At 44.3% G+C, this 17,396-nt stretch overlaps 1 protein-coding gene across 1 annotated transcript in view; it reads right to left on the reverse strand.

The window, feature by feature from the left end:
- The window catches only part of TET2 (tet methylcytosine dioxygenase 2), a 74,726-nt gene extending 57,758 nt beyond the window's left edge, over nt 1-16,968 (reverse strand). The window contains exon 1 of the mRNA XM_075751512.1: nt 16,820-16,968. Coding sequence (XP_075607627.1) covers nt 16,820-16,849 — 30 coding nt within the window. The 5' untranslated portion in view covers nt 16,850-16,968. The remainder of the gene's footprint in view (nt 1-16,819) is intronic.
- Nucleotides 16,969-17,396: the final 428 nt, after the last annotated feature.

Consider the following 17,396-nt stretch of genomic DNA (forward strand, 5'->3'; position numbering starts at 1 on the left):
AGCTGGAATGTTCTGTCTGTCCAAAAAGGAAAAAAGTTGATCAAACAAGACGACTTGAAAGAATACAGAATCTGCACTAGCAGAGGTCTTCTAGAGCAGATTATCCAAGTATTTGTCAAAAGTGACAGTTATGATTTATCTGGCTTGGGGAAGAAGACGGATTAAATTGTCTCTTCCATGGCTATTTTGTACAACTTTTAGGAACAACTTGTCTGTTTTTCTCACTGCTGTGTACTGGTACAGGGAAACTCCATTTAGTATATACTGGTGAGAGTTTTCCTGGACAAGGGTGCAAGCAAATTTGCACAGGCCATAAGGGGCTCACAAAGGGAAGATGCTGACCACTCTTCCCCCCAAAATTAAACAAACCCCAGTTTTCCACATCAAAGCTTTATACCAGAGCACGGCATTCTTTTACGTGGAGTTTCACGATACTTGCCATGCTTGAGATGCTCATTCTCTCCACACTCGTGGACCTACAGCAAGGAAAAATAATTGGGGTGGGGGGGGAGAAAGCTACCAGGATATTGGAACACGAGTAGAGGAGAAGGCCTGATTCTGCTGTTTCTGGTGTATCTCTATTGAATTCATAAATCACGGTTTCTGCTGTTTGCCTGCTACATATTAAAGGCTGTTTTCTTTCGCCAATGTATAATTTGCCTTCTAGAAATGGGGGTTTCATCATATTTTGAAGCTTTGGATGTTGGCCCTAGCCAAAGACAGGCTGGTGGGCAAAGCACAGTAATGTTTCTTGTAGTACTGAAAGATGTGGGAAGAAACATCAGCACCTCAACTGGCTTAATCCTGTGAACATGAAGAACAGCCATTGCTGGCATGGCTCAGCCAACTTTTTTTTTTTTTTTTTTTTTAAACTTAGTCTATAATGTGGGATTTTCTTGCTTTCCTAAGAACATATCTGGGCATTTTCCCCCATACATTCCCTAGTACTGTAAAAATGTTAAATACTCCTTGTTCCTTTCATTGTTTTTGTTCTCTTTTGCCACACATTGTAGTTCTTGTGACTCTCAAATTAACAGGACTTGTTTTGTTTTTAAGTAGGGTGATGGGAAGCTTTTTCTGCCTGTGATTTGTGCTGAGCAGATATTCTGCAGGCCTGTTGCATGTTCCTACCCCGCTGCTGAGTGCTGTGGGCAGTTGTTAATATAACGTAATGTACTGTCTAGCAGGTGTTCTGTATGTTTTCTTCTCTGTGCACAAAAAGAATAAGCAATTGGTCTGTTAAGGAACCGTGTTCTGCTGAGAAAGCAATGAGTAAGAGAAACAGAGGAACAATGTGGTCCCTGTCTGTCTACCTCCCAGGCCAGGGGGGAGTCCTGCTGCCTCATTCAGTGCTGTAGATTTTGGTAGTGCAATTCAGATCCCATCCAAGATTCCCAGCTCCAAGAGACATCAATGAAAAATCCCTTGAGTAAATATCACAGGCGCTGTTTCATCTTTTCGCCATCTCCCCCTGCTTTTTTGGTAGACTGGCTTTTGGAGGGGGTAGGGGGAAGAAGGGAATTAGCAGAAAATTATAAATTGGTGAATGGTCTCTCACTTTCCCTCACACACATGTGCAGCTGGGGATAGTTGTTTATTATACCAAGGGATTCTTTTCCCCAAACTATACACTGACGTGATTATTGATCAGCTATGTTCTAAGTATAAGAAAAATCAAAAGTCTCAAGTCTGTTTTCTGGTAGTTGTGTAAAACTCTTTAGTAAGAATTGCACCCATGCATCTGAAGACATAATTAAACTTTAGGTGTGCCTTTTGCTGAACTTGTTTAACAAGATTTCCATTACTTTTTTACCTAGAGGACAAACCCATGACAGAGTCTGTATTTATTTTGAGATATTCATCTAAACTGACACAATGGCGGTATTCACCCTGTAGCATACAATGGTAATCTTACACTATTCTCTTCCATCCTGCCTCCAACTAAAAGCATTGAATAAAATAATATTCATCACAAGCAGCATTTCATTCCTTGCATTCTCTTCACTGGGCAACTAAAAGAAGCTCGTCGTATAATGTAAGAAAATATCATAAATGGTAACAATAAGAAGATTCTCTGAGTCAAAGATGCACCAGACACATCATTTGTGTATCTGTATAGATCTTACACTGGTTAAGTTAAATGTACTTGTAAAGCCCACAGACATCATAAATACTAATAAACCAGTCCTTGTAAACCTCAGTACTTTCTGATTCAGAACATTTTTAAAAGCACTTCAGGGCTTCTGGAGAGACTCCAGAAGGTGTACAATGAAGTACCCAGGGAAAAAAGCTGTAAGCGTTTAGAGAAGATTTTACAGTAAGGCTCTAGTTCTCCTTTCTCCGAGTCTGCCCATACTTGTACAGTTTCACAGTAAGGTGGATTTGCTTTCCTCGGGCAGGAGAAATGCCACAAAGAACTCTTAAAATAGGAACACAGCAGCGACCTATTTTCAGCACTTCCATTCTTATTTCTAAGTCTATTATATACAGTGTAATGAACATTGAGCAGTGCAAAGACATCAATAACCGATGCAAGCACGTTTGCTCACATTCCAAATGCAACAATAAAAATCAGCTTGGACAAAACCAGCAATGGGTCAGGGGCTGACCTGCAGCCAGGTTAGAGCTATCTGACCATATGAAATGAGTTAGGGACCAGGCCAGAGTGGACACGTGCCGGCCTCTCTTGTTTTATTTTGTTTACATAGTGAACAGGAGCTTTGACAACTCTCTTGCAGAGCTGCCATGGATATAGATGGAAAAGATGAAGACTATGGACTAGCTTTATGCTTACAAAAGTTTTATTCTGTAATGGGATTGAATCGCATTGGAGAAGAGGCTCAGAGAAGCTTGTAGTGTATCTTTCTTAAGGGCTTTGTTATTATGATATTTACAAGCACTGAGATGTATCATAGTAACTGATGTAAAATAGAATGACCATCTTTCTACCATCTTGTTTGCTTCTGAAAGGTCGATCTTTCTATTTGGGAGGGGGAAAAAAAGAATCCTTCACTGTTTAGCAGGCTTTTGCAAAGGTGGGACTAAATTCTTCAATTCCAAAAATAAAAACTGGAAGTGATTTATTAACAAGCATATGTTATTTTTGCTAGTTTAGCAGCTTTTTCAAGAAAGTTGTGTTTATCTTTGGTAACCACAGTTATATAGCCTGTCTTCCTCCACATACATGTGTTTCTGAGAAAACTTCAAGAACGCTAAAATCTGTCAAAAACTAATCGTTTCACCAAGTACTTCCATTTTACAATAAACTGCTAACTTCTACGAAGGAAACTGCTTTAGAGTAATTTGGTGTACAATACGAACTTCTTTGAAGAACTTCAGGGGTAAGGAAGAGACTTTTTGTTTTTAAAGTAGACATCTACTGCGTCCAAAAGTGATTTTTAAAAAATATATGTGGACATTTGACAGCTGAGCATACAATGCCTGGTTTGCTAAAGAGACATTTCGGCTATGCATATTTTTCTTAAGGCCCATGTCAAAAAACCAAGTCAGCCGTACAGTGGTATTTGTATTTTGTAGATGGAGGTGTGTCATTTGAAACTACTGAGGCATCTTTTTCCTGAATGGATGGTCACAACCCGACTACAAAGTGTTCATTAGCGCCCAAGTGCAAGTGTTAAAGGAATGAAAAAGGAACTGTCAATCAGGAACCACATGCCGTGTTCTTTTCTTTTAGCCAAAGTAAGCCAGCTTTGCAGTTTCTTCCCACTTTGAAAATTTTATGTACTTTCTGAGTCAGTTCAACACAGAAACAGACTTACGGTGCCGAAGAACACAGTCACTTCTATCCCCGAGTTGCTGAATCACTTACCCGCCGCTCCTGCTAGTTAATAGTAGCTATTTTTAGTTCACGGTGGAAAACTCTCTCACAGTGGCAATGATATTTCAAAACAGTTTGGGAGCAAAATCATCTGCCTTGAACGTCTGATGTGCTCTCAGAGCCTGCGTTCGGTGCGAGCGCCTCGCCGGTCACTCCCAGCATGGCGATCTAGGTCACCCTCACGCGCACGGGATGCGGCATTCGCTAGCTCTTTCATAACTGCACGTAAGAGTTCTGGGGTCATGTTTGTAAACACTGCTGCCATGTGCGCGTAAGCACGTGGTGAGACACCAGCATGACCTGGAGCGCCGAGCGGAGAGGTAAACCTTGGCGCCAGCGTCGATGTCGCTAAGCCAACTTGCGCCAACCCTCTTGCTGGCGCGCGCCCCTCGCAGCCCTGTGAAATGCCGCGGCGGATTATTTGAAGGGCAAATGGGAACCTTTTTCCTGTACGTGGCACATGTGGATGTGTGCTAATGTTGATGGTGTCCAGGCAGGTTCCTTCTCTCAGCCATAAGCAAATGGCAGCGCTGAATTGTTCTCAAGAAAAATAAAATTCATTTCTGCCCTAAGTTGCTGAAATTGGAGCCAGCATGGTCCCAAAACACAATGCAAAACTATGGCTATTAGGAAAAAGAATTGTATAAGGGCTCATTGCCAAAGTTTCCAAAATGACTTCAAAGACAGATAACCGAGGCTTCGTGTCTGTAATAGCTTTTTGCTGGCTTTGCACTGATGAAATTAAGACCACGTTTCAGGCATTTGAGGAAGTAACTCCTAAATTATTTCTGTTTATCAGTAGAGGTTGCATGAAGCTAGATATGTCCAGTACAAACAAAAGTCACAAGTCTTTCATTTCCTCTTAGCCAGAAATTAGCAGATACAGCCACCCAAAACCTATGGAAAGTTTTGTCTCACCCTGGCCATGCACTTTATATGCTCCAAGAAAAAAAAAATAGGGTGGGGTGGTGGGGGAATCGCCTGGGGTCGCCGTGCCTCCGTCCCGCCCTCCTACACCGGCTCTGTTTCAAGTGCAGCTGTAAGTCTCGTTTGCTTTGACCTTTGCTGGGAGAGCTGAGAATAGGACAAAGAGTTAAAGTGTTACCAGTCCCTGCTGAGTCTGCACTTCTCGGCCAGGCAAGCCAGAGAGGGGCTGGAAGAGGGTGTGCACCCAGCGGAGGGGGCGCGGGGAGGGAGAGCAAAACAAAAGGAGAAGAGTAAACAGTGCACACCCCGAAACAAAACAGGGGAACACGCACAGAAAAATGCTCGTCTTTGAAGAACATGAACTTTTCTGTTTGTTTCCCTCCGTATAGTTATATCTTGTTATCTGAACTCAAGGTACAGTAGATATAGGAGTCCTTGAACCCTGAACTCGTGAGGAGAGCCACAAAAAGTCAGTCAATACAATTGTAGCTGGGCAGCTGGAAAGAAGCATGCTTTGTCTTTTTGTGCCTCACCTATGGGAGGCCTTTTAAGGCAGCAACACACAGCTGTTCAAACCTCTTTCTTGCTGTATGCCAATGGCCTGCAAAAATAAAGCAAAACCAAAGCAGTCTTCTCCGACTGATAATGCAACTGTGGTTTCAAATACTAGCTGCTCCAAGCTGCTTGTGTTATGTTGAGACCCATCTCTCAAACCTGGACAAAAAGCAGTCCCCAGGTTGTTAGCAGGAAATTAAAAAAAAATGTGCCCATTCATTTCCAGAGGCTTTCTGAAATCCTGCCCTACTGTAAATGCTACCCAATTCCCTAACAGCATCTCTGGAAAGCAGAAAGTACCTTCCTCACTGTTGCGTGTATGTCTAGCTAGCACTCTCCAGCGCTACTGCTCTATCGAGCAATAAAGTTTCTATTTTTGACTCACCACAGACAACCTTGCTCTAAACCCCTAGCCTGAACATTGCTCAAATGTAAAGCGAGCAAACCCGAACAAGCTGGCAGGCTCCGCCACAGCCCTGCCTTTGGCCGCAATCACTACGAGCAGCCACGGACACGGGTGAAGAACAGGGGCTCTCGAAAGCCACGCGAAGGGAGCTCGGCCCTGCAGCGTGGCACCCTCTCGCCTGTTACGCAGCACCTCGGGGACGCCAGGGAGGGTGTTTGTAAACAGCGCGGCCACGTGCACCAGAGCCACGTGGGGGCTCGGCCGGCTGAACCTCCAAACTACCGTGGGGACGAGGAGCAACTGGGGGAAACGAGTCCGAATGCTCCCGCTCTTTTTCCAAAGTGGTTTGCGGTGCTATCGGATCTCTAAACATGGCAGGGAAAAATCCATCTGTCCTTCACGGTCAACTGCCTCTGTCAGCATCCAGAGACGCTGCATGAGCTAAATTACCCATCGGATTTTGTTTCCAAATGCATTTCATGGATTGTATCACGAGTCTGTGAATGCACTGAAGTTACTTAGGGTAGGCTCTCGGTTACACACACTACGTACCAAACCAGGCAGGCTGAGCTATGACTACCCACACCAAAGGAACTCCAAAAGACCAGAGAGAGGCAACATTAAAATTTACCGTCCCTGATTCAAGTCTAGAAGGCAACAGGTGACTGTTGCATAGAAAGCTGTGAATGCTGCTAAGGTTGTGTCACCTGCGTGGGCTTGTGCATCCCATCTCCAGCAGAGAGATTTCTGACAACAAATTAAAGTTGGTTTTGGTTTGGGTTTTTTTTTTTTTCCCTTTGAGCTCTGCTACTAAGTATGACATCAGCGTGAGGGTTCATGAACCCTGACAAACCTTTAATTGATAAAACAGATCAAAACTGAAGTTGTGTGGTAGGTTGGAGCTGATGTACAGGAACAGTTTGCAGACTGTGGGAAATCTTGCCTGAATGAATAGGAGGATCAAGGGTATTAAAGGTTAATGGAAGTTATTGGAGTACCTACTTATTGAAATGACATTACACAACTCAGTTTCACACATTGCAATTAACTGACACAACATATTTTTAATTATAATTAGCTCATTGTGAGATATTGCTTATTTGTTTGGAGGTACGTGGAGACATCTGCAGCGCCAGTAAAACTGAGATAACATGCTTTCCTGTACCCTTTCTCACTTGGAGTGGAGGGTTTCAACAGTGCTGCAGTCACAGCAGTGTGCAAAAAGCCATCCTCTTCCCTGAGGAGATGAACAACAGTATTTAATTTGCTGGGTTGTTTTGGATGAGCACTTAAAGGTCCAAAGGCTTGTACAGAAAAAAAAAAAAAAAAAAGTGTTGTCAATCAACAGAAAATGCTACTGAAAACCCAACTTCTGAAAAAGTGAAAAGCTGTTTGTTTCTGAGTCTAGTTTCTGTTTCTTAAAATTGATACTTCTGTTATCTTAGTAACCAGAGAAAACTATCTGTAAACCTCTGAATGAGCAGGAAGGAGGGTATCATGGGTAAAGCACTGGGGCTTAGGAGATATGGGTTCATTTCCCAGCTATACCACAGCTTTCCTGTATGTCTTCTAGGGTTAAAAAAAAAAAAAAGACACTAAAATGAATGGCTCCAGCAGGGTTTGTACCACGTTGCGTGATCTGTGTGTGCTCTGGCTTTCATTTGTTGCTTATTAATTTTGTACCCTTTCTCTTTGTATGTTTTGCCTGCTCATTAATATTAGCACCCTAGGGAAAAGACTGCAGCAATGTTGGTTAGAAACTCCTCTTAACACACACACAGAGCAGGTAGCAATAGCAGCTTTACTTTATTTGCTGCAAATATTTAGTTTTTTGGAAGGGAGCTGCCTGCCTCTGCTTTGCATTATAAACACGAGTTACTAGCACTCCAGCCCCTTGTGCGCTGCCAGACCCCTTTTCTCTGTCTCCTTTACTGAATTAAATAGCAAAACAGAACAAAAATGACTTATGTTTGTACAGCCCCAAGCACAGTGGGATTCTGTTTTGTGGCTGGGATATGAGGTGCCTCCTAATGTGCAATAATTAATCTCACTCTATCCACTCTCCTTATATTTAGAAGCATCAGAGTTGCCATCCTGAATTAGACTCATGCTTCAGCTTGTCCAGCTAAATATCTCCAACCAGCTAGTAGCAGTTGTTTCAAGAAAAAGAAGCTATCCAGTAGGTACAGACTCACTCTTCCAGAGACAAAACTTTTTTCCAATCCATCAGCTAGAGTTTATATTTTACAGCAAAAAAATATGTTAACTTGCAACTGCTTTGAAAGGTTTGTGGGGTATTTTTTAAGTAAAAATCAGTTTTTAGCTACTATACCTGCTTCTAAGTCTTTCCATCCATTTCCTCTCCTTCCCTCCTCAAACAAGACAAAACACCCCCAAAACTACTTTTCTTTTTTTCAGTTGTTACAAAGTATGTGACTGACTAGGTGCCTCACTCCTGCAAGTGTCTCTACATAGCCAAACTGTTACAGCTCTGTGAGAGCAATGAAAATGAATAGGGCTTTGTGAAAATGGCAAGGGCTGCCATCAGTTTGCACAATCACAAGTCAGCTGACAGCACTGGGGGGGGGGGGGGGGAAGCCACCTATACCTAATGTATTGTCACTTACATAATGTAGGCACAGTGGAAAAAATCCGTACAAATCTATGTATTACTAGGTGTAGTACCTAAGAAATGAGAGACCAGGTAGGAAAAGAGAGAAAGAAAATAGATAAGCAGAATTCATTTTTCCTACTACTGTCTCAAACCTACAAAAGTTTCTTCTCTGCATTAAGGATTACAGGGAAGCAGAAAAGTACAGGTCCAAACTTATTTAAAGAGAACAAATATTCTGTGGAAAGCATGGAGAGCACCGTAGAAACAACAGAGAACTGAAAGGCTGTATTTTTCTGTTTTGTGCATTTTCCGTGTTTATAAATATCAAGAGTGCTTTTCCCTATTTGGTCAGTATTTTTATTTGCTTCTGGGTATGTGATGTGTACTCTCACAAGCTGACTGTGCATGGAATGGAGACTCACTAGCATAGGTTTTCTTTACCCAAAAATGTCTACTGGTTATATGAATTAAAGAAATGTAAAGTCTGACTCTAGTTGCTCAGCTTTTGTGCTTTTGATTTTTCCTGTTGCCATTTTAGTTATACTTCAGACCTTTTTGGGCAGAAGAAACTTGAATTCAAACAGACAAGCAAAGGAGTGCAGTGGGAACAAAATGTTGATAATTTGAAGAGAAAATACGTTAAGGTCTGTAATATATACACAGACATACCCCCACCTTCTCCAAATCCCAGGGAGAGGCGAGTCCAATGTATTTTCCAGCTTTCATACGTTCTCTTTCAGGGTTACATTGTACTCCTTTTATTAAGCTATACAAGCACTTTAGGCTTCAAGGAAACACCTCACTTCTGTGAACTTGAGTAACTTTGGAGGAAGGGAAGCAACTCCTGTTTTACTGCAACAATTCATTTTCCTCATTTTACCATGAGCAGGACAGTAATGCTACTTGCACACAAGAGGAAATATGCAATCATTCTTTTCTCCTTTTTGCTTACATAAGAGCTGAAGGAGTTTTGTGTCCTTTGGCAAGTATAAAAATTGTATAACTTCAAAGTATGTGACTTCAAACACAAGTGAAGTAGCACTGAAAGAACAAACAGATTAAACAAAGATGAAAAAAAGTATCGGGGCATAAAATGGGGGCGAGTGCTGCACGAACAGTTGTTGTCTCTCATGCTAAGGGACAAATATGGAAAGTTATTAAAGGACACTGAAGTTGAGGGCAAAACGCTCTTGTCAGCATCAGGCCCGGGGTTAACATTTACCCTTTGATCTCTCCAACAGCACTAAAAGTGGCAAGAGAAGGAACAAATAGTCAGTGCAAACTCAGAAATGCCTTTGTCACATATTCTTTATTTTTGCTTGCTACCTTCTGCTACCCAGCTGCTGTAAGAGTAATGGGAACTGTGGGCTGAAAAGAAGTCAGAAAAGAAAACAAAAGGAGGTGAAGAGCCTGGTGAAACAGAAGCAGCTTCTGGATGTGACCCAAATAAGCAGGTCTTGCAATTGAGAAGACAGGTGAGAAAGAAACCACTGGAGTGTAATAACAAAAAAATACAGTGATTGTAAGAGACATTAACATAAAATGGAAGCAACCAATGTGCACATACAACTAATAGTAGAAGTCATGTTTATAAGAAGATCTATAGGCTGGCCTTCTTACTCTGTTGTATGATGGTAAATACCATGACTCATCTAGACAAATTCAGAATATGGAAGAGACACTTGTACCAACTGCTTCCTCCTTAGGAGGAAAAACCAGTTCTTAGGATTCATTTTGTAAAGCAAGCAACGTGCTTTGCACACCGTCCCGAGCGCTTGCTGCAAAACTGCATGGAAGAGTCTGAAAAATGTGCATGGGACTGGAAAATAGTGTTTCTGGATGAGAGGCAGAACCTCTGCTAAGGTCCCACAGTGCACACACTGCATGGGCTTTAAGTGTCTCCGGAGAACAGAACCTGTCTGACAGCTTTGGTTTAGTCCACAGGGGCAGGCATGAAACACATTGTCAGTTGGGTACTTCTGACCATCTGCAATGTATTTTTATCTGGGTTTCCTGAAACTATCTTGGAAAGACAACCTCAATAATTACCACCACTTCTCCCCCTCCTTTTTTTTTTAAAAAAAAAAAAACACAACACCAAAACAACAGATTGGTGGCATTATTTCTTTGGTTGAGTAAACGCAGAAGTCTCCACCAAGCTTTTTATGTCTAATGGAGATCCAAAACTTGCCTTACAGTGGTATTAGCTTTCGTAACAGCAATGCCTCTTTGTGTCAACATGTCTCATTAAGTAATAAAGACTTTCAGCTATTTGATTTTTCTTATAAAGTTAGTAGGATTCATGATTTCTTTTTTGTTCTTTAAAAAGGGAATTGTTCTAGTATTCTAACAGGCAGTGAGTCATGCCTAATTAAGGAAAAAATATATAACCATTTACAGTGGGATTCTTGTATTGCAAAAAGCTGTTTTGTCATGAAAGCTTTTGGGGATTGAATTCCTTATAAATTTTTAAAAGGAGAGGGGGGTGTGTGTAGGAAAATCATTTGAAACCTTTGCAACAATTCCCTTAATCCCCGTCTTATACTTTGGGTCAGTCCATTCCAGGCAAACACATCAACACAGCCCAGATTGCGCTCGAGTGCGGGGGGGGGGGGGGGGGGGCGGGGGGAACAGCGGTGTCTGACAGAGGAGCCAATGATCTAGAATGCAACACAGATGCAGAAAGCTCAGCCAAACCCCAAACTATGATATGTTTTCTTAAACTCTGCATTTTTTATTTCTTTCCCCCTCCTCCGCCACCCGTGAGGACCAGGGACATTCCTAGAACTCTGTCCTCACTGGCTGCGTCAAGGCAGCTGCTGAGGATGCCGGGACGCTGTTTGTAAACACTCTAACCACGTGCGTGCAACCACATGGAGAGTCATCGTCCTGACCTAAACATCTACCCACTTGGTAAGCCGGGGTATTACTGCAATCAAGCCAAATCCTTTTCCAACACGATGTGACTTAAAGCAGCTCACGCCAGGATGTTGAAAGACAAAGCTTGGACTGTTTATGCATTATTAGAAAGGAGATTAGGCACAGAAGTTGTTAAAATTTTAGTCACTGAAACATAAGCTTAAGGATAGGGTAGCTCATGTAGAATAAAGAATGCAGAAGTCATTATCCTCTTTATACATCTGCAAAAATTTCAACTTAAACCTGGAAACTTCTCCTCCCCCATGCATACACCTGTTGAAACCAATATTCATATGCTGACAACCCATGTGGAATATATTTGAGGTTGGAGGTAACGCTGTAGAACACGTGAAGATATTTCACGTTGTCTAAATTGCATCATAGTAATCAATCAGAAAGTGCTGAGGCTACTGCCTTGTATCCATGGGAGACACTTCCAAGGGATACTTGGTTATCTAGCTATTCCTGGTTATCTTAGCTATCTAACCACTCACCTGCTCACTTCTTTGAAACTGTCTTAAAAGATATGCTGTACTTGATTAGGATTAAAATGCTGAATTTTCTTTTCTTGCTGAACTCGAGCATAGAACAAGCCTATTCCTTTGTATGCTGCAATAGAAATGCTGCCTTTTTTTAATTTTTTTTTTAGTAAGAAGAAAAAACCACATACACCAAGAATTAGGTCAAACTGAAGCCTCAATACTGCAAGCCTCTATTTATTTTTAAGAATAATCCTACTGGGGTTTATTGCCATATGTAAGCTACAGGGCAACAACACTCCAACTTGGAATCCACATCTCCACAGAAAACTTTGGTTTTGAAGGACAGCCTGAATTTTGTTCAGGTTGCTAAGATGATTCAGCTTTCTGGAAGGTGTTTGACACAGATGAACAAGCCTGCTTGAAAAGATAAACAGGGATCTAAATCTTTATGGCTTTTAATTGTTAAGGTGTCTTTCAAAGCATAGCAACCTTCTTTAAATTGTCACCTTAAAATCCTTCACTATGAACAACTAGTAGAACACTCTTTCTGATCCTCTTATAAGGCAGGGCATTTTTTTTTTTTTTCTCATTGCAAGAACAATGTGAGATATGTGGGTGAAATTAGTTAGCTGTTCTTCCCATTTCTCAAACCTTGTTTTTCCTCTACCTTCTGTTACTCCCTGCTACGTAATGCGAGACACATTCCCAGTATTTTAATCCAAACAACCTTTTTGGGTCAGTCATCAGCTGCTCTTGGGATTAGTCCAGCTGATGCTGGAGGTTCAGAATTTCATTCCTTAACCCCACCACCTCTGTCTCTACCCACCGAGCAACTCCTTGGGAAAATGGGTGATTTTTTTGTTTGTGTTAAGAGACTCGTCTACCCTAAGGGAAGGCCAAAGTGACTTCTTTTCAATGGGTGACTGAGAAGATGATTACTCATGGTACTTTCCATTTGTAACATTTTATTATCTAGGATATTGGGACCAGCTATGCAAATTGAACATGCAGGCAGTGAGGATCTGAAAGTGCAACAACGGGAACTATGGCAACTTGTTACTAGTTACTTGTTCAGTGTTCAAAAGGATATTTTCCTGTAGAATATCACTTAATGAGTAAGAAGGTATTCACTGCCTTATGGAGTATGGGATCGGAATAATGCTACAAGTGTGATTGATTCATATAATTCCCTTTTTGGCTTTCAGCCATGATGCAGTCATACGCTTTATCTCTATTCAGACTACAGCTTTTTTTTTTTTTTTTAAATAATGAATCATAGTACATCCCACTCCATTTCAGAACCAGCACATTGCCTTTCAAAATGATGTCACAACACTTACTGCTGCTGGCTGACTGCCTTAACAGCAATCAGAGAGCTGGACTAAATAAATACTGTATATTATTTGGCAAAATCATTTGTGGTTGTGTTCTCCAGCACAGTTTCCAAGATAACCACCAACTCTACTTGAAACTTGGCAACTTTGTTCTACCACTTTCAGGCTCCAATTGTGAAGCTGGCTTGCAGATGCTGCTACCACGCTTAGAGCTACTGTGTGGCAGTCAAGTGAGAGAGGTAGAAGGGTCACTGCTCTGACAAGCCAAATTTGACAGCTCATCTGAAATTCCACCTTGAAAAATGGACAATTTTTTAAAAAGAGCCTTATTTGGCTCCTGTAGAAACACGAGACATCTTCCACTGGGAATGAAACGGAGCAAGGGATTTAAAGTCACTGCTTAGGCACACGCTGAGAAAACCACTCTACTGCCCATGCAAGTAACTTAGAAGTGAAGCACTCCCTGTAATCCCAAACAGGGTCAGTAACATTACTCCAGCCCAAACTTCATGTTTTTCAACACCTGAGCAGTAGATTTGTTCCAAAACATGATGAGGGGTTCTTTTTGTTTGGTTGGTTGGTTTTTGGTTTGTTTTTTTTTTTTTTAATTTTCCCCCTTTAGGGCCGTCTGGCTGTTGGTAGTATTTAAAGGAACCATATGGGAGACAGTCCCAGCAGCATCTGAAGCGCTCAGGGCAAGAGGGGAACAGTCCCTTCCAACTCCAGCAGCTAAAAGCCCCATTCCAACAGCGACTACAGGGTCTCCCAGTTCTGCACACAGAAACCAAAACATTTACAACCTCCCACTTCTGTTACCCAGTGCAGCACTGGTGCCAACAAGAGACCTTGGAAATCTGTCCGTCAAAATAACTCCCCAGCAGGCACACGTTTCTTGTTCTTTAAACAATGTTGACATGCCGAAGTCTAAGACCATGCACATTATATCAAAACAATACCAGTTTCCCTGGCTAAAAGCCAGGAATCAGCACAATGCCAAAGTCCTTGTTAAAAGCCTTACTAGGAACAGTGATAGTTTGGAAAATTTGGGAGCCTCGGTGTCTCCTATTCCACCTTTTCTTCTTTTAAGGACGTGTTAATAATCAGTTCTGAAATGGGCAATACAAAACCACTTTCTGAAGGAGGTTCCCTTGATGCATTCACAAATTTTTTTGATGTCGCTTCCCAAAAGTGAAACAACTATTTCCACTGAAAGATGACTTTTGAGTTCTTCATTTCATGTAAACAGCAGTTGAGTCCCACCACCTAAGTACTGTTATTTTTCACATCTTTGCCATCTCTTTTTTTACTTCCTCACTACACTCTGGTTGCTAGATGTAAGTGTTTTCCGACTTCACTGGTAGGGTTCACACTATGTTTTCCGTGACACTGAGGAAGAGATAAAGTATTGTCCAACAGTGATTTATTTACGTTGGTTACAAATCGTTGTTTTTCCTGAACAATAAAATCCAAGATATGTACATTCTTTCAAAGTGTGAACAGCAGCAGATCTGGCAGACCAGAAGTTCTTGACTTGCTAGATTTACCAATGTTTTCAAGACACAACAGTCTTAAATATAATAGAAAGAATATCATTTGGGAGCAGAAAAAGAAATATAGAAGACTGTTTTAATGCAGATGCAGCAAAATAGTATCAGTGTTTGTATTATTTTGTTTGAGTCTTTTGAAAAAAACTCAGATATTTAGCAACTGAGAACGAAAGTATCAAGGGACAGCACCAACCAAATTGCCATGTGTTGAGAGAGAAAGAGCTAAAAGTAGTGGTGTTTCTGTGTGACAGTCTATTAAAAACTGTTACCTGACCATTGTTAGTCACAGACCTTTAGCGATAATACACAAATGGTAATCTATATAGAGACTGCAGAGGCTTACCTTTATTTGGAGAAGTGCAAGAAATTAACCATGAGGTGACCAGGAAAAGAAAAAACCCACCAAGAATGAAAGAAGTTTTAGGAAATATAATGGCAGTTGAGGGGCAAGCAGCCCTAAGAGCTCAAAGAAATGTGCTCATTTTCTGTGGCTACTGTTAAAAGAAGCCAATACGTTCATCACACACCACTTAAGCAAATTTGTCTAACTCCCAAAAGATAAGAGAAGGAATGATTTATAATCTACGGTCAGCCTGCCACGCCGAGGACATCTCTTAAAAGGCCAAAGCATGTACCACGGTGTTGTTTTTGCCACCTTTTTACTCAGTCAGATCCCCCTCTAACTCGCGTTTATACATGACTCTTGACCATTAACATCTCCCTGTTGACTATCTTCGACAACCACGTCCTGTTTTGCACTTTACAACCTCCAGAGAAAGTGTTGTAGTGGAATACACATGCAGATACACAAGTGAATATACATGTTACTACACTCACCCCCTGCTGCACAGTAAGTCAACCTGCCATTAACATGCAAATAGAACGGCCTCATTAGCCGACAAACAACACCCACTGACCTGCTTTCACTAGGGACAGTATCTCCTCATCTCTGAGACTCGCAAACTTCACATTCAAAAAGGAAAAAGAAAAAAGAAAACAATTGTACTGAACTAAGATTCAGAGCTACTGATCGCTGCTCAAAGCCTGCACGTTTGCATGCCACTCATCATGGAAAACAAATCTTGTGATGAGGTCTTTGGTTGCAACATTTTGATGGAAGCACGCTAGACCACATTACTTCTCCCTTCACTTCACTCTATGAAAAGGAAAATTACTTAGCAAAAAAGGGTCTGCTAAATTTCCAAGATCCAAACCGCGAGCCGAAAAGCATCCTTTTAACTATGTATATTTTAAAATTACTACTAGCGTCTAAAGGGGTGATTTAACGCCAATGAACGGCACGATGCGAGCGTACGGTGCCGCGCGTCCGACTTACAAATGTGGTAAGGTTGTTGCTCTTGTCTGTCATCTGGCGGGGAACAAGTCTGACCTCGCCGAAAGCGTTATTTTAGGGGAACATGCACGAGAAAGTAATTTTTTTTTTTCCTTCTTCCCGTGGCCACATTGTGCAAGTGGCCCCGACAGCAGGATTTAGCAACGCGGACTACACGCGCGTGTAGATTGCACAGAAAAAGGAAGGCCTCGCAACGAGCCCTCCCCCCCACACCCGCACACACTTCTCCCTCGCCCCCCAGGACCGGGTTTCGTTTCCCCCTCCCGCCCTCCCCAAAACTCCACAAGCCCCCTCCCGCCCTCTCCCCCTTTCCCCGGGGCTGCGCCCGCCTTTGTGTCCGCCCGGGGCCGGGGAGCGGCACAAAGCCGGGGCCCGCTGCCGCCGCCCCGGCCCCCCCCCCCGGCCGCGCTCCGTGGGGCTCAGCGTGCGGGCAGCCCCGGGAAGCCGGGGAGAAGGGGGGGGGGGAATGCCGGTCCCCGCGGGGCGCAGCGCCGCCCGGGGCGCGGCGGAGGGGAGAGCAGGGCAGTCCCGCGGCGGGGAGCAGCCGGCCGGCCGGCGGGCGCTCAAAGGCGGCGGGGCGCCTCCCGCCTCCGTCCCTGTCCCCCCGCCGCCGCCGCGCAGACAAAGACGCGGGGAGGGGCGGCGAGTCAAAGTTGGGGGCCGGCCCCGCGGGGAGGGGGCGGCGGGGGCCCGCGGCGCCCCCCGCCGCCTCTGTCAGTCAGCCATGTTGGGGGAGCCGCCGCGGCGCCCACCCCCCCGCCGACACCCAGCGGCGCGGCGCAGCCCCGCGACACCCCCGGGGGACCGGGGGGAAGGCGGCCGGCGCGGGGGGCCCGCTCTGACCTCTGCCGCGTCCCTCAGCCTTGCCGACATCCAGCACGCACAGCCGGGCGCCGCGCTCCCCGCTCCTACAGGGCCGCCATCTTGCTTCCTTCTGCTCCTTGACGAAAGCGGCCGGGCCCCCGCATCAATATGCACGCGGCGCCCTGACGTCGGCGCCCGCCCCGCGTGCCGCACCGCCCCGCGCGCGCAGCACACCCCCCCTGGCACCGCCACCCCCCCTCCACGCGGCGCGGCGCCGTGCGCCCCCGTGCAGCGGGTGCGGGGGCGCCCCCGTCCTCCTGCCTGTCCCCGACCGCGGGGCCACCGCCCCGCCTGGGGCTTCTTTTCCGGCTGCTGCCGCTTTTTGGGGGTTTTTCCCCGCTTTCCCCCTCTCCTCCTGCCCCCCCCCCCCCCAATTCTGCTTCCCCCCTCTCTCTTCGCACCGTTTTGCGCCCCGCGCTGCGCGGGAGCTGGCGGGTCCGTGGGGCACCGCCGCCTTGCAGGGTGCCGCCCGCCAGCGGCAGCCCCCGCGACCCGGGGCACCCCCCTCCCGCATTCCCCCCCCCCTCGCCGGGGCCCGGCGGCTCTTTCCCACGGC

Source organism: Balearica regulorum, chromosome 4, assembly GCF_011004875.1.
Source record: "Balearica regulorum gibbericeps isolate bBalReg1 chromosome 4, bBalReg1.pri, whole genome shotgun sequence".
Lineage (NCBI taxonomy): Eukaryota > Metazoa > Chordata > Aves > Gruiformes > Gruidae > Balearica > Balearica regulorum.